The sequence below is a fragment of the Babylonia areolata genome, chromosome 22 (assembly GCF_041734735.1).
Source record: "Babylonia areolata isolate BAREFJ2019XMU chromosome 22, ASM4173473v1, whole genome shotgun sequence".
In the NCBI taxonomy this organism is placed as follows: domain Eukaryota; kingdom Metazoa; phylum Mollusca; class Gastropoda; order Neogastropoda; family Buccinidae; genus Babylonia; species Babylonia areolata.
Window position 1 is genome coordinate 8949902 of NC_134897.1, and position 24827 is coordinate 8974728.

The window sequence follows — 24827 nt, forward strand, 5'->3', positions numbered from 1 at the left end:
TTGACCCAAAGTGTATAGAAACGGAGGAGTTGAACCTCTGGCATACTTTTTTATGTGCATGTCCCACTTAAAGTGTGTCAGGCTGTCCGCATAAAAGGGCCAATGACCTCAGTCTCAGCTGTTTTTGTTCAGTAAAGCTCTGGTGAACATTTTTATGGGGTATTACAGCACAGTTTCTGGCCTTTTCCCAATAATTCTCATAATTATGCTCTGTGTGTGTGTATGTATGTGTGTGTATGTATGTGTGTGAGAGTGTGTGAGTTTGTACATATGTGTACATTAGTGTGCATAAGAGAATGCTATTTTTGTATGAAGCTTTCCATGTAATGTTTTATTCAGCTGTAACAGCTGGACCTCTTGGTCTAACTTGATATTTCTGGCAGACATTGAAAATGATTTTGTTTATAGTTTTCAAATATTTGATGATAATTTTGTTGTTGAAATCTGTTCAGTGCATTATTATTTTTCAGAATTATTATTTATCATCATTGTTATATCATGATCATAATGATGGTGATGATTATTCTTCAGGCCCAACACACAGCTTTTTTCATGGATTGTCATAAGTTAACATATGGGCCAACAGCATTGAGCTGTATGATCAGTTGTTTCTCCATAACAGTGGTAAGTCATTTACAGCCTAGTCTTTTGTGAAGAACTATGGCTTTCAAACTAGGAGTAGGAGGCAAGACTGCACTGGCTCTTACTGCTGCAGCCTTGGGGGTTAGTTGGCCTTTGGGAACCATCCCAGCATCAGACTGTCTTTATACCCTCTTGGCTGAGAGAGTGGGGATGCAACTTGGGCTGAACACCTTACACTATAATAGAATTCTAGTCCAGATAGTTGGGATAGCAGGTGCAAGAAGAACAAAGAAGGTGCACATAAGAATACCTATATTTTTAGAAGAAAATATTTCATTGTAGGGTCAGTTAGATGTTTGAATTTTTCAACACTCTTCCACTGTAAGAATGTTGTGTATGATGTAGAATATGTTTATAAATGAAAATATACACAATTTGATTTTTTTTTTAAAGTTCTTCCCTCCCTCTCAGCCTCTGTGCAGATCACCCCCAACAAAGCGGTGCTCTCTGTGGTGGAGGGCTCGAACCTGCAGATCAACTGCTCCAGCCCCAATGGGGTGGCGTGGTCATCAGAGCCCCCCAGTGCCATGGCGCAGCAGACCTCACAGAGCCAGGTGGAGGGCAGTGTGGCTGGCAGTGACAACATCAGCACACTCACCTTCAGCGGCGTGCAGAAGTCCAACCAGGGCAAGTACGTCTGCAAGGATGACAAGACGCAGACCTCTGTCAACTTCCAGCTCAGGGTGTTTTCAGGTGGGTTTATCAGAAAGTGAGGGGAAATTTTTTCAGTTTGTGTGATACTTTCGTAGTTCAGCTTCATGACAAAAAAAAAAAAAAAAAAAAAAGGAGGGGTGGGGTGGAGGGGCTGATATGATGGTCTTTCTGACATTGGGTTAGTTGGAAGAAATCGTAAAAACACATCAGTTCAGTTTCATGACTAAACCATTGTCATTATGAGGCTGAGTAATTGTTGGTAGTCTCTTTGATGTTGAATTGAAACACATCTCTCAGTGCAGTTTAACAACAAAGCCGTTATCATTAGTAAGGGTCTTGATTAATAGTTGGTGGTCTTTTTACGTTGAATTTGTCGGAAAACCAGATCACTCAGTCCAGTTTCATGAAAAAGGTGTTGTCATCAGAGTTGGGGGTTGTTTCTGATGTTGAATCAGAACACTGTATAGGCATGGCTAAACGCCACCAAAATGTCTCATCCAGAGTGCAGGGTCTCCTCTGTTGTGTGGTTCATGGCAGCCAGACATTGTTAGTTTTCTGTTGATTGCGGGTGCTGAGACTACAATAGCATACAACAAAAGATACTCAGTTTTTTTTAAGACTGCCGACCTGCTTGATTTTTCTGCTAGTTTTCAACCACAAAAATTGATATTAAAATTGTGTATTTAAACCTTTGTCTTTGAAGTTTGTGCTCTTTATCATGGGTTTGGTACACTTCACTTGGGTTTGCTGAGTTAACATTATGATATTATGTTACATAATATTGATTTTAACCTTAGATTCTTTGGTAAATTTTACCTTTGATGCAAAGAGGATGAGGGAAGTATATGTTTATCTCCTGCTTTAAGGGGAGGGGGATTGGGTGATAATACCCTGCTTTAATGGGGGAAGTTGTGCTATTCTCCTGCTTTACTACAGTTTGTCATTGGGTCCCACAGTGACCACAAAGGATGCAACGTATGAGTACAAGGAGGACGTGATGCTGAACTGCCAGGTGAAGGACTCCAATCAAAGCTTCACCTACAGCTGGAAGAAAGGGGAGGTGCCCGTGGCGGACATCAAGGTGGACAGCAAGCAGGAGTTCATCCAGCACGACAATGGCTCCCTGGAGATCCGACACCCTCGTGAGTTGTGTGTCTGGCTGTTTTCTGTGGACGGGGGGTTTGTTGAAAGAATGTGTGGAGTGATGGCCTAGAGGTAACACGTCCACCTAGGAAGTGAGAGAATCTGAGCACACTGGTTTTAATCCCAGCACAGTTGCCAGTTTTTTCTCCCCCTCCACTTTGAGTGGTGGTCTGGACGCTAGTCATTAAGGTGAGTCGATAAACCAAGGTCCCGTGTGCAGCATGCACTTAGCGCACCTAAAAGAATCCATGGCATCAAAAGGGTTGTCCTGCCAAAATTCTGTGGAAAAATCCACTTCGATAGGAAAGCAAATTAAAAAAAAAAAATTGTAGGCAGGAAAAAATACAAAAAATATGTGTGGTGCTCTCAGTGTTGTGACCCTCTCCCTGGGGAGAGCAGCCCAGATTTCACACAGTGAAATCTGTTGTGACAAAAAAAAAAGAGTAATACAGTGATAACACACTAATGTGTTGGGCACAGCAGCAGGGTTTGGAAATAGTTGTAGAAATCTGGAAAGGTCTTTAGATAAATGAGAGAACCATTGATTCTGGGGCTGGAAAGGTCTTGGGGAGGGGTGTGTGTAGGGGTGGGGGGGGGGGGGTTGCTCTTCAGGGTCTGGTAATTTTATTAAAATCCCTGTAATGTTTCTCCTCCTGCTTTTGACTCCCTTTCACCAAAGAGCTTGATCCATAATTTAGAAAAAGAAACGAATGAATGAACAAAAAAAGTGACTGAATAATCGTTTGATTGTGGTCACTCAATGGAAATAATGAACAAAAAGTGATGAAAATTGAACATTGGTGCCAGAGTGTCTGTAAGTCTGTTTTGTCAGTGGTGTAGGTGATAAAGTTTTGATTCATTTTGTCATGGACAAATTTTAGTCTAGACTGGATGAAGTCTTAAAAAAACCAGAAGGAATTGTGTTCAGTCACACCTGTGGGCACCATGCTACATTTAAAATCTGCTGTCCTGTGCACATCTTCCCACTGGTACATACCTCTGTTAAGTACAGTGTTATATACCAGTGTTACCTACAGTGTTACACTGCCTGGTGTAGTTTACAACCATTTATTGTTCTTTTTCCTATGAATTATATGCCTTGTTGCTGTCTTTGTTTCCCTTCAGTTTGTGTTTGTTCAATGTAGCAATGTTTGGGTGTGCTTGTGTCTAATGTAGCGATGTTTGGGTGTGTTTGTGTCTAATTTTGCAATGTTTGAGTGGGCTTGTGTCCAATGTAGCAATGTGTGGGTGGGTTTGTATCAAATGTAGCAATGTTCAGGTGGGTTTGTATCTAATGTAGCAATGTTTGGGTAGGCTTGTGTCTGATGTAGTAATGTGTTGGTGTGTTTGTGTCTTATGTAGCAATGTTTGGGTGGGCTTGTGTCTAATGTAGCAATGTGTGGGTGGGTTTGTATCTAATGTAGCAATGTTCAGGTGGGTTTGTATCTAATGTAGCAATGTTTGGGTAGGCTTGTGTCTGATGTAGTAATGTGTTGGTGTGTTTGTGTCTTATGTAGCAATGTTTGGGTGGGCTTGTGTCTAATGTAGTAATGTGTGGGTGGGTTTGTATCTAATGTAGCAATATTTGGATGTGTTTTGTGTTTAGTGTAGCAAATATAATGTTTGGGTGTGTTTGTGTCTAATGCAACAATATTTGTGTGTGTTTGTGTTTAATCTAGCATTGTTTGTGTGTGTTTATGTCATGTTTGGATGTGTTTGTGTCTAATGTAGCAGTGTTTGCATGTGTTTGTCTAATGCAGCAATGTTTCCATGTGTTTGTCTAATGTAGCAATGTTTGCATGTGTTTGTGTCTAAAAACATTAATGTAGTGATGTTAGCTTAAAACTGCAGAAGAGTGAGTTCAAAGCAGTTGAGTTCAATGACCTAACTTTCGCTCTAAACTCAGGTCAAGTTTTTCTGTTGTTGTGATCCATTAGACTCAAGGCACCAGTTATAACTTATTGCACCTGTGTGGTTGAGGTGGACTGCTTGAATATTTTTTAATTTTGTCATATGCTTCCATAATTATAATTTATAGGTCGGTCAGTTTGGAAAAATTGATGCAAAGGAAAACCATGTCTTGTATAAAAAAAAAAAGTTTTTAAGTTAGACGCTAAAAAAAAGTAAAAACCACATGTTTAATCTTATGATCACTCACAGAAGCAGTGCAGCTGACATATTTTCTGATCACTGTATTGTTAATTTGGCATGCCTGTATGTAAGTTGGTTTCAGTTGTTTTACTGACAGTGTTATGGCACATATCATAGACCGTTCAGCCTTTGACTTCCTGCTGGTATATGACACTTCCAGCATGGTGTCTGATTACAGGGTATCATACATACATGTCCATTAACAAGTGCTTGCCACTGACTGCATTTAGACTTAGTTGTCTAAAAATATGTAGGAACGTCTGTGTGTGATGATACACACACACACACACACACACACACACACACACACACACCAATGCATGCACATTATGACATGGTTCTTCGGTTGCACCAAAACACACAAAGAAAAAACAGCACAACACAAGAGTAGCAGTTGAAACAAAGCAGTTGCTTGGAGGGGAATCTATTAGTTGAAACATTCTACTGTCTCTGTCCATGTCTGTCTTTCTGCCCCCCTCCACACCCCTTCTCTTTCTGTCCCTCTCTCCCTCCCATCCCCCTCCCTTATAACTGTCTGCCCCCCTCCACAACCCTTCTCTTTCTGTCCCTCTCTCCCTCCCTTCCCCCTCCCTTATAACTCTCTGCCCCCCTCCACACCCCTTCTCTTTCTGTCCCTCTCCCCCTCCCTTCCCCCTCCCCTTATAACTCTCTGCCCCCCTCCACACCCCTTCTCTTTCTGTCCCTCTCTCCCTCCCTTCCCCCTCCCTTATAACTCTCTGCCCCCCTCCACACCCCTTCTCTTTCTGTCCCTCTCTCCCTCCCTTCCCCCCACCCCTTATAACTCTCTGCCCCCCTCCACACCCCTTCTCTTTCTGTCCCTCTCTCCCTCCCTTCCCCCTCCCCTTATAACTCTCTGCCCCCCTCCACACCCCTTCTCTTTCTGTCCCTCTCTCCCTCCCTTCCCCCTCCCTTATAACTGTCTGCCCCCCTCCACACCCCTTCTCTTTCTGTCCCTCTCTCCCTCCCTTCCCCCTCCCTTATAACTGTCTGCCCCCCTCCACACCCCTTCTCTTTCTGTCCCTCTCTCCCTCCCATCCCCCTCCCTTATAACTGTCTGCCCCCCTCCACAACCCTTCTCTTTCTGTCCCTCTCTCCCTCCCTTCCCCCTCCCTTATAACTCTCTGCCCCCCTCCACAACCCTTCTCTTTCTGTCCCTCTCCCCCTCCCTTCCCCCTCCCCTTATAACTCTCTGCCCCCCTCCACACCCCTTCTCTTTCTGTCCCTCTCTCCCTCCCTTCCCCCTCCCTTATAACTCTCTGCCCCCCTCCACAACCCTTCTCTTTCTGTCCCTCTCTCCCTCCCTTCCCCCCACCCCTTATAACTCTCTGCCCCCCTCCACACCCCTTCTCTTTCTGTCCCTCTCTCCCTCCCTTCCCCCTCCCCTTATAACTCTCTGCCCCCCTCCACAACCCTTCTCTTTCTGTCCCTCTCTCCCTCCCTTCCCCCTCCCTTATAACTCTCTGCCCCCCTCCACACCCCTTCTCTTTCTGTCCCTCTCTCCCTCCCATCCCCCTCCCTTATAACTGTCTGCCCCCCTCCACAACCCTTCTCTTTCTGTCCCTCTCTCCCTCCCTTCCCCCTCCCTTATAACTCTCTGCCCCCCTCCACACCCCTTCTCTTTCTGTTCCTCTCTTCCTCCCTTCCCCCTCCCTTATAACTCTCTGCCCCCCTCCACACCCCTTCTCTTTCTGTCCCTTTCTCCCTCCCTTCCCCCCACCCCTTATAACTGTCTGCCCCCCTCCACACCCCTTCTCTTTCTGTCCCTCTCTCCCTCCCCCCCCCTTATAACTCTCTGCCCCCCTCCACACCCCTTCTCTTTCTGTCCCTCTCTCCCTCCCTTCCCCCTCCCTTATAACTGTCTGCCCCCCTCCACACCCCTTCTCTTTCTGTCCCTCTCTCCCTCCCTTCCCCCTCCCTTATAACTGTCTGCCCCCCTCCACACCCCTTCTCTTTCTGTCCCTCTCTCCCTCCCATCCCCCTCCCTTATAACTGTCTGCCCCCCTCCACAACCCTTCTCTTTCTGTCCCTCTCTCCCTCCCTCCCCCCCCCCCCCTTATAACTCTCTGCCCCCCTCCACACCCCTTCTCTTTCTGTCCCTCTCTCCCTCCCTTCCCCCCACCCCTTATAACTCTCTGCCCCCCTCCACACCCCTTCTCCTTCTGTCCCTCTCTCCCTCCCTTCCCCCCCACCCCTTATAACTCTCTGCCTCCCTCCACACCCCTTCTCTTTCTGTCTCTCTCTCCCTCCCTTCCCCCCACCCCTTATAACTGTCTGCCCCCCTCCACACCCCTTCTCTTTCTGTCCCTCTCTCCCTCCCTTCCCCCTCCCTTATAACTGTCTGCCCCCCTCCACACCCCTTCTCTTTCTGTCCCTCTCTCCCTCCCATCCCCCTCCCTTATAACTCTCTGCCTCCCTCCACACCCCTTCTCTTTCTGTCCCTCTCTCCCTCCCTTCCCCCTCCCTTATAACTCTCTGCCCCCCTCCACACCCCTTCTCTTTCTGTCCCTCTCTCCCTCCCTTCCCCCTCCCTTATAACTCTCTGCCCCCCTCCACACCCCTTCTCTTTCTGTCCCTCTCTCCCTCCCATCCCCCTCCCTTGTAACTGTCTGTCCCCCTCCACCCACCTTCTCTTTCTGTCCCTCTCTCCCTCCCTTCCCCCCACCCCTTATAACTGTCTGCCCCCCTCCACACCCCTTCTCTTTCTGTCCCTCTCTCCCTCCCTTCCCCCTCCCTTATAACTCTCTGCCCCCCTCCACACCCCTTCTCTTTCTGTCCCTCTCTCCCTCCCTTCCCCCTCCCTTATAACTCTCTGCCCCCCTCCACACCCCTTCTCTTTCTGTTCCTCTCTCCCTCCCTTCCCCCCACCCCTTATAACTCTCTGCCCCCCTCCACACCCCTTCTCTTTCTGTCCCTCTCTCCCTCCCTTCCCCCCACCCCTTATAACTGTCTGCCCCCCTCCACACCCCTTCTCTTTCTGTCCCTCTCTCCCTCCCTTCCCCCTCCCTTATAACTCTCTGCCCCCCTCCACACCCCTTCTCTTTCTGTCCCTCTCTCCCTCCCATCCCCCTCCCTTATAACTCTCTGCCCCCCTCCACACCCCTTCTCTTTCTGTCCCTCTCTCCCTCCCTTCCCCCCACCCCTTATAACACTCTGCCCCCCTCCACACCCCTTCTCTTTCTGTCCTCTCTCCTCCCTTCCCCCTCCCTTATAACTCTCTGCCCCCCTCCACACCCCTTCTCTTTCTGTCCCTTTCTCCCTCCCTTCCCCCCACCCCTTATAACTGTCTGCCCCCCTCCACACCCCTTCTCTTTCTGTCCCTCTCTCCCCCCCCCCCCCCCTTATAACTCTCTGCCCCCCTCCACACCCCTTCTCTTTCTGTCCCTCTCTCCCTCCCATCCCCCTCCCTTATAACTCTCTGCCCCCCTCCACACCCCTTCTCTTTCTGTTCCTCTCTCCCTCCCTTCCCCCCACCCCTTATAACTCTCTGCCCCCCTCCACACCCCTTCTCTTTCTGTCCCTCTCTCCCTCCCTTCCCCCTCCCCTTATAACTCTCTGCCCCCCTCCACACCCCTTCTCTTTCTGTCCCTCTCTCCCTCCCTTCCCCCTCCCCTTATAACTCTCTGCCCCCCTCCACACCCCTTCTCTTTCTGTCCCTCTCTCCCTCCCTTCCCCCTCCCCTTATAACTCTCTGCCTCCCTCCACACCCCTTCTCTTTCTGTCCCTCTCTCCCTCCCTTCCCCCCACCCCTTATAACTGTCTGCCCCCCTCCACACCCCTTCTCTTTCTGTCCTCTCTCCCTCCCTTCCCCCTCCCTTATAACTCTCTGCCCCCCTCCACACCCCTTCTCTTCTGTCCCTCTCTCCCTCCCTTCCCCCTCCCATATAACTCTCTGCTCCCCTCCACACCCCTTCTCTTTCTGTCTGTCTCTATCTCCTCTGCCCCTCTCCTTCCCTTCACCCCCTCCCCTTTCTCTGTCACTCTCCCCCTCTTCCTCTGTCTCAGTCTCCCCCTCTCACTATCTCTTTCCCTCAGAATGGGAAGGAAAAGATATGGAGCAAAGAACAGTCCACAGTGATGAGTCGCTGACTAAGGACTAAGGCGGTGTTCCAGTTACAAATGATAAAGGTCATGGGTACTTGATGTTGAATCAATAAACATGTCTCACCAGCATGGGACAGGCTCTGACACTAGGCTGGCAAATAAAAGTTGTGCAATGGGGATTGTTGCTGTGTGTACTGTGGTGGTATGAAGTGAAATGAAGGTTAACTATCTGTACCTGATGACTCCGGGGACAGTGCCCAAGTTCTCAGACAGGTTAAGTTACATGGATTGATAGAATCAAGTTCTAGGCTGATAAGCTCCCCCTCACCCCCATTATATTAGTTTATTCATTGCTTTTGCTTTTTTTATTTTAGTTTTTTTTTTTTTAAAATAAATCATTGTATACAACTGTTTTCTTGAAAATTGGCTTGTTATGAACACATTTTTGCACATCTGTATTGTGCAAAATGACCGACCAAATGGCTACAGACATTGCATGACAACAGATGAGAAATCTCTTCAAGAAGAAAATGGGATTGGTACACATTATATTACTGATAGGAAGTTTTTGTAAAAATAGACAAATACTGCTCACAGAATGTTTCAGACTGTACAGAATCACTGATTAACAAGAATTTTGTGGGGATTTTTTTGTTGTTCCTGCGATCTTTGACAGATAGATTTGCTTTAAGTCTGTGACATTGCAGTGTTTAGGTTTCATGTTGATCATCGGTCATTGATGCATACAATTTTGAAATGACCCCATCGATATGACAGCCAGTCAGTTACTTGACTCAGTAATTTTTTAGTGAAATCAGTCATGCTAGAGGGGATTTTGTAGTTTTATCTTATTCTCCTGCAAGACAATCGTAACTGCAGTTTCTAACTCGGAAAAATATAGATAATATAATTGATACTGTTGTTGCTCTGCATTGAGCAGACATTGTAAAAGAAAAAGAAATTAAATAGCCAGGAAAGGAAATGAGGTATGCTTACACAAAGGCATCGTTGCTTGTGTATTGTGAACTGTGGCATAATATGGTGTCAGTTTAGCTTTTAACCTTTCTGCCAGTCTCCTACTTCGAAACAGATTGAACATTTCACCATGATAAATCATCATCCACATCGTGGAATATGTGCCCAAAAGTAGCTGCTTAAGATTGAGAAATTGAGTGTTCAGAACGGTCGCAATCTCTTCCATTCTGTACACATCAGGAGAGTAAATTGAAAGATATCTTTGGCGTTCGTGTGCAACTTCCATGTTTTCTTCTTTGATGTTGTGCAAGAGCGTGGCACATTCAAGTAAATCAAGATCTGATCAAGATACACGAACGCTTACTTTCGCGTGCATGACTTTTTATTTAGTCATTTATATAGTCATACTTAGTTTTCGGGGTAAGTTCATGTTTCCATAACCCAAATTACACATTCTGACATTGGTAATGTCATATACACAAGAATTGAATTGAATAGGTCTACACATTATGCTGGCATGGTACTTGAGGAAATTTTAGAGAAATTTTGCAAATGTGGAGTTAAGTATTTTCACAAAGCAGAGGGAAGTGATTTCCGAAAACAGTGGTATTAGACTAATGCATGTGACACTTGCATGTTGTAGAACTGATGTCCATCAGCTGTACTGCTTTGCTTTTGTTTCTACATTTTTCTGTGTATTAATTGGACCATAATGTAAGTCAGCATAAATCAGTGTTTAAGTATTGCACTAAAAGTTCAGTAATGACTATGGTGTATTTTCTGTGTTCATCATAATACAGCAAACATTAGCACATACTATAGTCTTTACACACATACACACATATATGTGTGTGTGCGCGCACGTGTGCGTGCGCACGCGCGCGTGTGTGTAATCATTTCACACAGTGAGTGTGATGGACAAAGCACAAATTCAGTTACAGATTTTTGGGGTGTGGGGTATGATAGTAGTTTGACAAGACCATCAGAACAGCAGAGGAAGTAACTGCTGTCCCAACTATCTGGGCTAGAACTTGATAATACTGTAGACTGTCTTGCCCAAGTTACAGCCCCAATCTCTCAGCCAACAGGGTTTTAGGACAGTTGGAGTGGGAATAGTTCCCAAAGGACAATTAGCCCCCAAGGCTGCAGTACTAAGAGCCAGTGCAATTTTGCCTCCTAGTTTGAGAGTCATAGTCCTTCACAAAAGACTATGCTGTAAAGGATTTCCCGTTGCAATGCCCTGCATGGAGAAACCATTGATAATACAGCTCTCACTTTGCTGTTGGCCCGACTGTAAGCTTATGTCAAGCTATGACATGAACTGATTGTTGAGGTGTGTGGGGTGGCATGATGGGGTGCCAGAAGCAAGTATAAGGGTGTTTTTTTTCTGACCAGTTATGAAAATGACCCCATTGATTTTGTGATGAACCGGTCAAATGACCCAAGGTGTCCAGAACCAGACTTTACTCTGCAGTGTGTCATTTGAGCAGCATCACCAAAATCTTGTGGATGTTCAGGTTTGCTTATTAATCACTGTAGTGTCTTAATGAATCTCTGTAGTGCAACAGCATTGCTACTGCTGGTGATGTATTTTGGAGGACAGACTGGAAGTACACTGATGGCTGTTGTTTGTAGGAGGAAAAAAAAGCCTGTTAAAAGGAGGCTAGTTCCTTTTTTTTCTCTTTTTTTTTTTTAACAGAAGTAGGATGTATTATTAGTGCATTTGAAGTACCGGTGCATTTTAGCTGGCTTTGGAAAATCTGTCCTGAGAACAGAGAAGCAAGTCTGATACTAGTCATATGGGTTATAAAGTGCAGTGTGTATCATTCTCTGGAGCATTATTTATACTTCCCTCACTCTGTGCTTTGATTTGTCACAGGTGTTTGCTCATAGATGCTTGTAGTGTTTTTGTATTTTGTGTTTGTCAGCTCGAAACTTCGCTGGAGTCTACACCTGTGTTGCCGAGTATGAAGTAGAGAAAGGACACAAGGACGCCATCAATATTGATGTCAATTACTTTGGTGAGTGGACTGTTTCTTCATTGATGCTTTGTATGTGTTACTGAGGGATGGATAGCTGAATTGAGACAGGGAACGTGTTTGTCTGGAATTACACAGGTAATAACTCTGAAGTAAAAAATAAAAAATTTAAAAAAAACAGGAAAAAAAAAGCAGCTTGTGGTCAGTTCTTTGCTGGTGCATAAGACCATGACCAGTTAACAGATAATGGGAAAAAATCACTGTGATTAAATTTCTGGATATCTAGTGCAGTATGTCATTGTATGCTTGAACAGGAAATACAACGGCAGTAAAAACAACAAAGACGCACACAAATCCACGCATGAATACACACACACTGTGATACACAATGTAACATTAAAATACACATTGTGTGGTGGGGGAAACAGTGTGGAGAGTTGCCAAGGAGGGAGGAAGAAAAGAATACTTTTCCTGACCCATGGATTCATTTTGAAGATGACCCATTGATTTTGTGGTGAAGAGGTCACACGACTCACAGTGTACTGAACCTAACCTAACCACTGCACACACGCATGAATGCACTGACTATATGGGTGGGGATTTGCGGACTGACTGTACTGCATGGCATGTGGTGCAGCCAACCCCAGTCTGATCCTTTTTAGCAAGTCAAGAACCGCTCACGCACGCACATACACACATGCGCACACACACACACACACACACACACACAGACATGCCCATGCACACGCGTGCGCGCACACATACACGTACATACACACACGCACACATACACACGCACAGTATCTCACATTTCTACAGAAAGTCGGTTCTTAGCAAAGAGATTCTGAGATTTGCATGACAATAACTTTATAAGTATTGGGTGAAATGTCTAACATACACACCACACACACACACACACACACACACACACACACACACACACACACACACACACACACACACACAGGGATACTGTCTAGGTGATGATGTGTTGACTGACTGGCCTGTGGTTTGTGTGTGGTACAGCCCACCCCAAGGTGATCCCCTTTGACAAGTCCAAGAACCTGGTTCAAGACGAGCGGCTGGTGATTGAGTGCAAAGTTCTGGGCTACCCCAAACCCTCCATCACCTGGTTCAAGGAGAACGAACAGATTCAGGTAGGTCACCTGTTCACTTAATTCTGTTTTGTGTTACTTTCTCACAATAAATTTTCCTCTGTGAAATTTGGTTGCTCTCCACTGGGAGAGCGCATTGCCACAGTGCAGTGCCACTCTTTTTTTTTCTGTCTACAGGCGTAATTCTTTTACTATCAAAGTGGGTTTTTCCACAGAATTTTGCCAGCGACAGTCCTTTAAATGCTGTGGATTGTAAACATGTGCTAAGTGCATGCTGTACACAGGACCTGTTCTGTTGCAGGAAGTTGAGGGCTCACGGTACAAGATGATGCCAGCCAAGACTTACGACGGCATGATGATTGAGAGAGGCAAGCTGGAGATTGAGTCAGTGGACTTTGATGACGCTGCTGAGTACAAGTGTATGGCCATCAGCAACAAGTGGCGTGAGTTCAACTCCACTCAGGTCATCCTGGTTCGTGTCAAAGGTAAGTGATTTTACTTGTGGGTTTTATGAATTGCAAGCAAAGGGAATCTTTAAATAACTCAAGAGTCTGTGTGTCTGTAACATGGGTCATTTGCAATACTCAGCAGGAGCCTCTTTAGCAGTCAATGCAGTTGGATTACAGGTTTTTCTGTTGTCAGAACCTTTTATCTTATTTCATTCAAACAGGAAGCAACACAAAGACCATTCTTATATTGTGTCAGTAGTTCTCCCTTTCATTGTGTCATTAACCATATATATCCTTGAATTTTCTCAGTTCTGTACTACAGTTCCCTTCTTAGATATATACACTTTCATCATCATACATGTCTCTCCAGAAAACTCACTTTTTTCCTTAGAATTCCTTTGTTCCAACACCCCGTTCGTGAAGGATACTTTTGATTCCATTCAAATGATATCACTGGACAAGCAAGTTTCTTGCATTTACGGTGGCCAGCTGGAAACTGTCTCAGTGTGAGAGTCTGGCCAGTAAGGGCCATAGGTGTGTGAGGGTGAGGTTAGATTTTCTGTCATGCAGTGAGCTGATCTTTCCCACACATCAGTGAATTTTTTTCATGAAACTTCAGAAGAGCCAGTGAGGAGATAATGCTGATCAAGACGCAACACACTGGCTGCATTCACAAGAGAGAAGTCTGAATCAAAGTACACACCTTTTCTCAGATTGCTTGCAGAACAAAATTACTACGATGTATGAAGAAATGGGATAAGAGGAGTCAGCAGAAAAAAAATTAGAAGATATTTTGCAATAAATGGAGGAATCTGAGAAAGAAAATATAGAACTGGATGATGAAGTAGATGTTGGTCAAGAGGGAGATGAGGAAGAGGATTAAGAGGTGAAAAGCGATGCCACATGTAATGTTGCAGCCAATGTGGTGGCACGCAGTTGCACCAGAACACGTTATCAGACTGGCAGACAGGCACGTAGCTGACTGACAGTGAATGTAACATTATTTTTCCAAACAGTTATCCATGTGTATATTTCTTTTGTGCTGCCCTATTCCAGAGGCCATAACAGGCATTATATTTCTTTGAGTTAAACATAAAACAAACATGGGAGTGCAAAATGTGGATAGTAGGTGATATTTATTTGGTAAATTTTGCTACACATCACATGGATTACTATAAGTATAATGGTCAGAGTTTTGGTGGTATTGTATTATTTTATTTTATTTTTTATTGTGACTCACAAATGCATGTACAGCATGTTAGTTGATGGTTGAAAACTAACAGCATGATGGTTATTTTACACATGCAATAAGAGCACTTGCATGTCACATGCACATACATAGGGCAGACATATTAACATGCAAAACAGAGTATAACAAGCCTATTGAAATGAACATCAGCATTATGAATCAACAGTTTTCTCCTGATACTGAAACAGTTGTTTAGTTCAAATCATCACCTTTTTTTGTTGTTGACACATCTGATAAAACCAACCAATGAAATCTCCCCATCAGATGCCCTTCATTTCTTTTTCAGTGTTGTGTATTTGTCATTGTCACAGTCCTCGTTCATGAGTGAGTCAGAGTGTGGTCAGGTCGCTTGGCTCTAGTTGCTACTCAAGCTTGGTGAAATAAGGTCTTTTCTGTGCTGATTTCACTTCTCTGAGATGCGGCAGTATTTCTAGGGAGTATTTTTTTTTTTTAAAGTAATGGCAGTGTAGTGTCAAGCAGTGAATGATGGCAGGGTTTGCAGCTGTTGATTTTGAACAAAAAAAGGACTGGGGTAACCAAATCTACTGCTAGAAAAATAAAATCGTGATGTAGCAGATTGTTTTTTGTTTTGTTTTGGATAGATTTTTATTGTGTGCAACCCAGTTTAGACTTGAAACTGCCTGTGAGGCGTTAAATGAGTTGATCATGTTGTATGGATAGATAAAGGCTAGGGATAAAGATGAACATGCAAGTATGCTCCTACACATTTTTTTTTTAATCAGTATTGTTGACTTGGGTTTGTCGTGAAAATTATAAGAAACAATAACAGATAAAACAATGTGCAGTGCCAACAATATGAGTAAAACTGTAAGATAAGTATGTTGTGATAAAGTGTGTAGTTTATATGTATGTGTACAGCTTAGATTATTTAGTTGATGTGGTTTCATCATGCTAGCTTCTTTTTTTTTTTAAGCTGTAGTAATAATGGTTGTGATGTGAAAAAGATGAGATGTTATGTTTGTTTGTTTTTTGGTGTGTGTTTTTTTTTTGGGGGGGGGGGGGGGGGGGGTTGCTGTTTTGGTTTTTCTTTCTGTATCTTTCTTGGTCTCTTTTTATTTTTATTTTTATTTTTATTTTACCTAAAAGTGGAATCTGGAAGAAGTCTAGCCACATTTGTGCCATAAATAAATTGTAAAAGTTAGTTGGAAGAAACCATGTCCTGTTTTTCAGTGGAAGTGATGGATGTGCTGTAGGTGTGTTTGTGTATATTAGAGCAGGAATGGTTATTGTAATAAGAAAGCAGAAATATTGTTTAAAAAGCTTTGAACGTATATGTGGTGATGAGTGCTTGAAAAAAGAATGTATTGGACATGTTGAGTTGACTGCTGAAGAAGGGATAATGAACGAATCATGATATTGAGCACTAAAAAAAAAAAGAGAAAAAGATGGTGTGAGTATGAGGGGATACGAAAGTACTCAATGTTCACCAAGTGCTACATAAGGATTATGAAATGTAAAAGGGGTTGATAAATGTATTTGTTTTCAAAGTGCTACATAAGGATCATGAAGTGTAAAAAAAAAAATAAAAAAAAGGGGGGGGGGGGGGGATAAATGTACTTGATGTCCAAGTGCTGCATTAGGATGATGAAGTGTAAAAGGGGGGGGGGGGGGTCAGGGAGGGGGGTGTGTGATAAATCTACTTGATGTTCACCAAGTGCTACATAAGGATGATGAAGAGTAAAAGGGGGGTGGTAAATGTACTAGTTCACTAAGTGTTAAATAAGGATGATGAAGTGTAAAAGGAGGGTGATAATGTACTAGTTCACCAAGTGCTACATAAGGATGATGAAGTGTAAAAGGAGGTTGATAATGTACTTGTTCACCAAGTGCTACATAAGGATGATGGAGTGTAAAAGGAGGGTGATAATGTACTAGTTCACCAAGTGCTACATAAGGATGATGGAGTGTAAAAGGAGGGTGATAATGTACTAGTTCACCAAGTGCTACATAAGGATGCTGAAGTGAAAAGGGGGGTGATAATGTACTTGTTCGCCATGATGACTGTAAAAGGGGGTGATAAATGTACCTGTTCGCCATGATGATTGTAAAAGGGGGTGATAAATGTACCTGTTCGCCATGATGACTGTAAAAGGGGGTGATAAATGTACCTGTTCACCATGATGACTGTAAAAGGGGGTGATAAATGTACCTGTTCGCCATGATGACTGTAAATGGGGGTTGATAAATGTACCTGTTCACCATGATGACTGTAAAAGGGGTGATAAATGTACCTGTTCACCATGACGACTGTAAAAGGGGGTGATAAATGTACCTGTTCGCCATGATGACTAAAATGGGGTTGATAAATGTACCTGTTCACCATGATGACTGTAAAAGGGGGTGATAAATGTACCTGTTCGCCATGATGACTAAAATGGGGTTGATAAATGTACCTGTTCACCATGATGACTGTAAAAGGGGGTGATAAATGTAGCTGTTCGCCATGATGACTGTAAAAGGGGGTGATAAATGTACCTGTTCGCCATGATGACTGTAAAAGGGGGTTGATAAATGTACCTGTTCACCATGATGACTGTAAAAGGGGGTGATAAATGTACCTGTTCGCCATGATGACTGTAAAAGGGGGTGATAAATGTACCTGTTCGCCATGATGACTGTAATAGGGGGTGATAAATGTACCTGTTCACCATGATGACTGTAAAAGGAGGTGATATATGTACCTGTTCGCCATGATGACTGTAAAGGGGGTTGATAAATGTACCTGTTCACCATGATGACTGTAAAAGGGGGTGATAAATGTACCTGTTCACCATGATGACTGTAAAAGGGGGTGATAAATGTACCTGTTCGCCATGGTGACTGTAAAAGGGGGTGATAAATGTACCTGTTCGCCATGATGACTGTAAAAGGGGTTGATAAATGTACCTGTTCACCATGATGACTGTAAAAGGGGGTGATAAATGTACCTGTTCGCCATGATGACTGGTTGATAAATGTACCTGTTCACCATGATGACTGTAAAAGGGGGTGATAAATGTACCTGTTTGCCATGATGACTGTAAAAGGGGGTGATAAATGTACCTGTTCACCATGACTAAAATAGGGTTGTAAATGTACCTGTTCACCATGATGACTGTAAAAGGGGGTGATAAATGTATCTGTTCACCATGATGACTGTAAAAGGGGGTGATAAATGTACCTGTTCGCCATGATGACTGTAAAAGGGGTTGATAAATGTACCTGTTCACCATGATGACTGTAAAAGGGGGTGATAAATGTACCTGTTCACCATGATGACTGTAAAAGGGGGTGATAAATGTACCTGTTAGCCACGATGACTGTAAGAGGGGGTGATAAATGTACCTGTTCGCCATGATGACTGTAAAAGGGGGTTGATAAATGTACCTGTTCACCATGATGACTGTAAAAGGGGGTGATAAATGTAGCTGTTTGCCATGATGACTGTAAAAGGGGGTTGATAAATGTACCTGTTCACCATGATGATTGTAAAAGGGGGTGATAAATGTACCTGTTCACCATGATGACTGTAAAAGGGGGTTATAAATGTACCTGTTCGCCATGATGACTGTAATAGGGGGTGATAAATGTACCTGTTCACCATGATGACTGTAAAAAGGGGTGATAAATGTAGCTGTTCGCCATGATGACTGTAAAAGGGGGTGATAAATGTACCTGTTTAATTACACATACTTAACCGTGACCCCTGTTCGCCATGATGACTGTAAAAGGGGGTTGATAAATGTACCTGTTCGCCATGATGACTGTAAAAGGGGTGATAAATGTACCTGTTCGCCATGATGACTGTAAAAGGGGGTGATAAATGTACCTTTCGCCATGATGACTGTAAAAGGGGGTGATAATTGTACCTGTTCGCATGATGACTGTACAAGGGTGTGATAATGTACTGTTCGCCATCGTATGGACAAAATGGGGTGATAAATGTAACTGTTCACCATGATGAAAGTCAAAAGGGGGGTGATAAATGTACGGTGTTCGCCCATGATGACGGAAAAAGGGGGTTGATAATTGATACCTGTTTACTATTGATGAATGTAACGCATAGCTAAGGGCAGAGTTTTGTGTTTGTTTGTTTTTGTTGTGTTTGATTTGTTGATTTTTTGATTTTTTTATTTTGTGTTGTTTTTTTTTTTTGTTGCTTTTGTTGTTTTGGGGGTATTTTTTGTTTTGTTTTTTATGATTTGTTGTTTTGTTTTTGTTGATATTGATTTGTTTTTTTTGTTTTTTTTTTTTTTTTTTGTTGTTGTTGTATTTTTGTTTTTTTTTTTTTGGATTTTTTTTGGTTTTTTTTTAAGGGGGTGATAAATTTACCTGTTCACCATGATGACTGTAAAAGGGGGTGATAAATGTACCTGTTCGCCATGATGACTGTAAAAGGGGTTGATAAATGTACCTGTTCACCATGATGACTGTAAAAGGGGGTGTAAATGTACCTGTTCGCCATGACTGTAAAAGGGGGTTGATAAATGTACCCTGTTCTCATGATGATTGTAAAAGGGGTGATAAATGTACCTGTTCACCATGATGACTGTAAAAGTGGGTGATAAATGTACGTGTTCGCCATGATGACTGTAAAAGGGGGTTGATAAATGTACCTGTTCACCATGATGAATGTAAAAGGGGGTGATAAATGTACCTGTTCGCCATGATGACTGTAAAAGGGGGTTGATAAATGTACCTGTTCACCATGATGACTGTAAAAGGGGGTGATAAATGTACCTGTTCGCCATGATGACTGTAAAAGAGGGTGATAAATGTACCTTTCGCCATTATGACTGTAAAAGGGGTGATAAATGTACCTGTTCGCCATAACTGTAAAAGGGGGTGATAAATGTACCTGTTCGCCATGATGACTGTAAAAGGGGGTTGATAAATGTACCTGTTCACCATGATGACTGTAAAAGGGGGTGATAAATGTACCTGTTCGCCATGATGACTGTAAAAGGGGGTTGATAAATGTACCTGTTCACCATGATGACTGTAAAAGGGGGTGATAAATGTACCTGTTCGCCATGATGACTGTAAAAGGGGGTGGTGATAAATGTACATGAGTTGTACTCCAAGTCCTGCAGAAAGCATGAAGACTTGTGAAGTCCAGCACAAAAAATAAAAAACAAAAAGTAGTAATGCGGAAGGGAGATAAACATACTGAACATTTTGCCCAAGTGCTGAAAAATGGCTGAATGTACAAATGATGTCAAGCCAAAAACACAAAAAGAAAAAAACAGTGGGGGTTCTCAATGTCAAGTCCAGTGCTAAAAAAATAAAAGGGGGACAATGTAACTGATGCTTACTGAATGCTACAAAAGGGTTTATGATATACTGGTGATGTCAAAAAAAAAAGAAGAAAGAAAGAAAGGGATGGGGGAAGAGATGGACATGCTCAAGATGTACCTTGAGTACTGCAGAAAGGATGAAGAAAGTGAAGTCCCCAAAGTCCACTGCAAGAGATAAAAAAAAAAAAATCATTATGAAGGAATTGAAGTCCACAAAGTTCACTGCAAGAGGGGAAAAACTGAAATGATGATGATTGATGATGTGGGGTGAAGTGACAGCAGTGAAGAAGTGTCTCCTGGTGTTGGAGGAGGGCTGCAGGGTGTGGTTGGCTGTCCTTTCAGACAAGTTGGCCGCGCTGTGGCCCTTCCTGGGCATCGTGGCCGAGGTGGTGGTGCTCTGCACCATCATCTTCATCTACGAGAAGAGACGCAACAAGGATGTTGTCATCGAGGAGGACGCCAATCAGGACGGGTGAGTTTGTCCCCTTGGGTCTGTCTTTTTTTCTTTTTTTTTTTTTCTTTCTGTTACATGACCAACATCGACTTGCCGATGACTCTGTCATGGTTGATGCATGCTGGGTATTTTTGTGTCTCCATAATTCACCAGACACACCATGGATTACAGGATCTTTAATGTGCATATTTGATTTTCTGCGTGCATATACACATGAAGGGGGTTCAGGCACTAGCAGATCTGCACATATGTAGACCTGGGAGATCAGAAAAATCTCCACCCTTTACCCACCAGGCGCCGTTACAAGATTCAAACCTGGGATCCTCAGATTGAAAGTCCAACACTTCACTTGGCTATTGCACCCATCATGTGTTTTTGTCGTGTGTTCTGTTTTTTGGTCTTTTTGTTTGTTTATTTTGTTGTTGTTGGATTGTTACACACTATGTCCAAGACCCAAGCCCTGAACTTGACCCTGTAGGAGTTACAGTAGGTTATTAAACTCAACTCCATAGCTATTCTGCAGATCCCCATTGAAAAGTGGTCCCCTTGTCAGTTTTCTCTTTGTATTCTGTCTGCATCATGTCCATGGTTAGTCCTTTTCATGTGGGCTGCATCTCCCTTGGTCACTTGTGTCTATGACTATGAGTAGGCTTTTTTATGTACATATCCATTTAATTACACATACTTAACTGTGACCCACTAGTGCAGACTCCGGCAGGGGTCTGACATTCCTGCCTGTGCAAACTACTATCCGCCTATGCGGAGAAAATGAAACTATGGCCGATAACCTCCCAGAAGTAGGTAACCTCCCCTTTGTCCCGCTGGTTAACGCCCTCTTTTTTCTGGCAGCCATTATGACTCCTGTCCTGTGCTCTCCATATGGCTAAGTTTTTTCGTATTTTCTATCTGTCTGTCGATTCTCTGGCGTTCTTGTTTTTTGTCAAATTTTGTCTCGAACCAGGTCACATAATTATATGGTTCAATTGGGATATCGGGCTAAAATTAAGGCGCGATCGATATCGATTTGCGGACACTCTGGGCCCTCTATTTCTGGCCCCTCTCAACAACGCCAACCCGACGCCTCCCCCACTTCCTTGGCTTCCTCCGGTCGACTCCAGACCTCCACACCTCCTGCACCCTCTCCGGCGACTTCTAGGGGTACATTACCCCATACTCAGGTCAGTGGTGCCATTGATGCTTTCCTTTTCAATTCGCGAACAAAGTTGATGCGATCCCGCATTTCTCGGCCCTGCCAGTCGGTAGGACACCCGAGTCGATCTCCTCTATCACTTTTCCCATGTCAACAATGGAATTGCCATAAACCCCTCTAAATTACACATACTGGGAATGTGCCATAACCCCTTTGGAAAACAACACCATACACTGGCTTTGGATCCGCACGCTAGACTGGGCCCTATGTGTGATGCGTCCGTGGCGGCAGCCGTGACATTGGCTCACGCGCCCGCCACGCGGCATGCCTCTTCCGTCTCGGATCCTGTGGCGACCGAGGCGCTTAGGGATGCCCTCCCCAGGAGTAGGGAGGAAGGTGGACCACTAGGGGACACGCTTGCCCATGCGTGTGCACCCTCCCCTTGTCCGATTTTCCGATCCAAGGGAGACAACTCCTGCTTCGCACCCTTGCCGGTGACCGCCGCAGTTACTTCCCTTTACCGGCACGGCTCCTCGCCAACAGTGCAGGTGCGTGCTCGGTCCCTTCAAGCTTTGCGGTGATGACCCCATTTGCCACACCGCCGGTTGCTGCTGTTTCCCATCCACTGATGGCGTCTCAGCAAGTTGCTCAACCAAACAACCAGCAACCCATTGGGAACTTGCTGCGGCAATTATGCACTGGTGCCACACCTAGCGCCTGCTCCACCCCTTGCGCACAGAGCAGATGCGTTGCACAGCCCATTGAACTTCGGCAGTGACAGTTTTTTTCTGCCCCACTGCATATCTCCACTGTTACCCAGACTAATATCAGTAATTCCCACGTCGGAGTGCCTCTTGATAACTCGATTCTGCCACTTGGCAGTGCTCGGGCCGATCTTGTCTGGTTACGGCGCCATTATGCCACATGTCCCCACGTCTTGCGTCCGATGGCGACCGATTCGGTTCGGGATGCCCACGGCACTAAGGGACATTATTATTATCAGTTAAGGTGGCATAGAACCACGGACTCTCGCACGCAGCATGACGCTCCTCCCCCTCTACAGCGAGGAGGAAACGTCACACCGGGGGATATGTGCTCTAAAGACACCATCTTTTCGACGAATATCGGCGCCAAGGGAGACAACTCGGCATTGTAACCGACACAGCACGTCACTCCTGCCCCCTGTGCTGTCCACCTACGATGTTTCTTCGAATTCTCATTGGGTCCTCATGCCCATTCATGGACTTTACACATCATTGCACAGCAACTACACCTTTCTTGCTGTTTCTCAGGCTATTGGCGACTGAACTTTTGGGTTCTTCATCCCCCACACACGCACACAGCCCTCTGCAGGCAGCCAGTCCTATAACCATTCTCTTCTTGTGATACACAATAACAGGAAATAAATCACAATATTTCCTAAAAAAAAAAAAAAAAAAAAAAAAAAAGCCCATATGTATGTATATATTATGTTGTGTGTGTATGTATATGTAGTGTGTATGTATATACGTATATATATACACACATATAAATCTATGAGATATCTTGCTACATTTATTCACTTATAGATGTATACTTATCCCTCAGAATACACATGCGTGTGCGCTTATGGATAGGTTCGACAACCTCTTTCTATTAACATGTACAATATATTTCTATCTCTATTCATTGACATCTATTCATTGAGATTCCCTACATAGCAATATAGGCACACTTGCATTTGCGGCCTTCTGTCCACAATGCCCTGAACTCTCTGCGCCTACGTACTTGCACTTTATTCATATGTGTATGTACATCTCATATTTAGGTGCATACACAGAGTCCCCTTTCCATTAACTGATTATGCACACTTACCCATTTCCTTGGCTATATCTGTGCACGCTACACGTATGCTTATACATCCGCTTATTTCTTGTGTTTCGATCCCATGTCAATGGCATATTTCTGACATCAAAATACTTGAGTTGATGGAAGTTTATATTCCCTTTGCCATGTATGTATTCATTTTCATAAATTCATCCCTACCCGCTTTCGGAGGACGACTGCACTCACAGACAAAACTGCCCTCATTCACGCCTGAATGTATGCTCCTTCACATTTTAGTAGTGGCTGGTCCTTAGGGACCCACACCACCCACTTCCCACCCACAGGGCTAAGAATGCCCTCGCTTGGCGCAAGGAGGGACAAGGCAACCCAACTCATTTGCCTACAACAATCAACCATAGGGCTGGAGATGCCCCAACTTGGCACAAGGAGGGATGAGGCAGTCCAACTTAGAAGTGCCACTCGGGACACCAAGCCTTCATTCCTCCGAGTTTGTAGGCATCCTTTTACCCCCTTGCAACAACAACCTTTTGTTTTCACCACGTGGTTTTGACAACAGCTCCCATCGGGCCCTACATCTATCAGCCTTCTATGAAGCGCCCGGTAGGGGTGTCAATCTTCGGATTCCCAAATTTTTTGTGGACCAAATACTGCCACTGGGCAGCAAGACAATCACCTAAGCCCATCTCTTCACTCCTCTCTAGTAGCAGAACGGCTGGCCCCTACCCACCTGGGTCTTAATTGCTCTTTCCTCTACATTTGCGGAGAGAGAAAGGATTCATATTGACGAGGAAAGGATGCCCGTCTCACAGCATCACAACCGGAACGTACATTAGCCACAGGGGGCTGTTACTTACTGCCCCAACTCATACCCAGCACCGGCGACCTGCCGCTTTCAAATCGCACCATCAGTCGCCCCCATAACCTTGCTTTGATACAGCAGGATCCCAGCATCACTCGTCTCAACAGTTGGCGCTTTGAAAGACTTTTTGTCCTGACACTTGGTCTTCCCTGACGATCATTTCAGCCTCAACCACACCAACACGGATGTGCGTTACATCGCCATGGCCACTCCTTCGCAAAGCTCTGTCTTTCAATGAGGGACACTTCCAGGGTTTTTATAGCCTGGGCAGCGCTATCCATCATGGTGCCCCAGCCTTTCAGTCAGGCGGGCGCCTGTCAGAGATGACCTTGGTTGCACTTCGGAAGCAAGCCACACCACTGCACTTTCTAGACAACATGGCTGACCACCTCCAAAGAAACACTTCAACTCGCTTTCCGGCCCCTCTACTACTGCATCTGTCAAACTGCAATCGGGTGGACACCTTCATCCTCAAGCACACAAGCAACTGTTTCTGATTTACCAATGCTGATTGCGCGTGCCCTAATCTCGACACAATCATATGATTATAGTTGTGTACCACAGTACCACATCCGGAACCAGCAGAGGAAGCAACTGGCTGTCCCAATATTCGGGCTGGGAATTCGATTATTCCCAATTTCAGTAGAGTGTGTTTTTGCATAAGTTGATTCCACCGCGCGCACTCGATTCAAGACGGGCCTTAGGACGGATCCCCACCAATGGTCCAGTTAGGCAAAGGACGACAGCACAAAGTCCCAGTGCAATTTCGATTCCACAGTCTGAGCAGGACCACGCTCATTTCATGAAAGGCTAAGTGCAAT

At 44.4% G+C, this 24827-nt stretch overlaps 1 protein-coding gene across 1 annotated transcript in view; it reads left to right on the top strand.

Moving 5' to 3' along the window:
• LOC143297200 (basigin-like) overlaps window positions 1-24827 on the top strand; it is a 30916-nt gene that overhangs the window by 1586 nt on the left and 4503 nt on the right. The window contains exons 2-7 of the mRNA XM_076609406.1: window positions 1054-1335; window positions 2253-2438; window positions 11556-11648; window positions 12633-12763; window positions 13023-13206; window positions 20059-20188. Of these exons, the coding sequence (XP_076465521.1) occupies window positions 1054-1335; window positions 2253-2438; window positions 11556-11648; window positions 12633-12763; window positions 13023-13206; window positions 20059-20188 (1006 nt within the window). The remainder of the gene's footprint in view (window positions 1-1053; window positions 1336-2252; window positions 2439-11555; window positions 11649-12632; window positions 12764-13022; window positions 13207-20058; window positions 20189-24827) is intronic.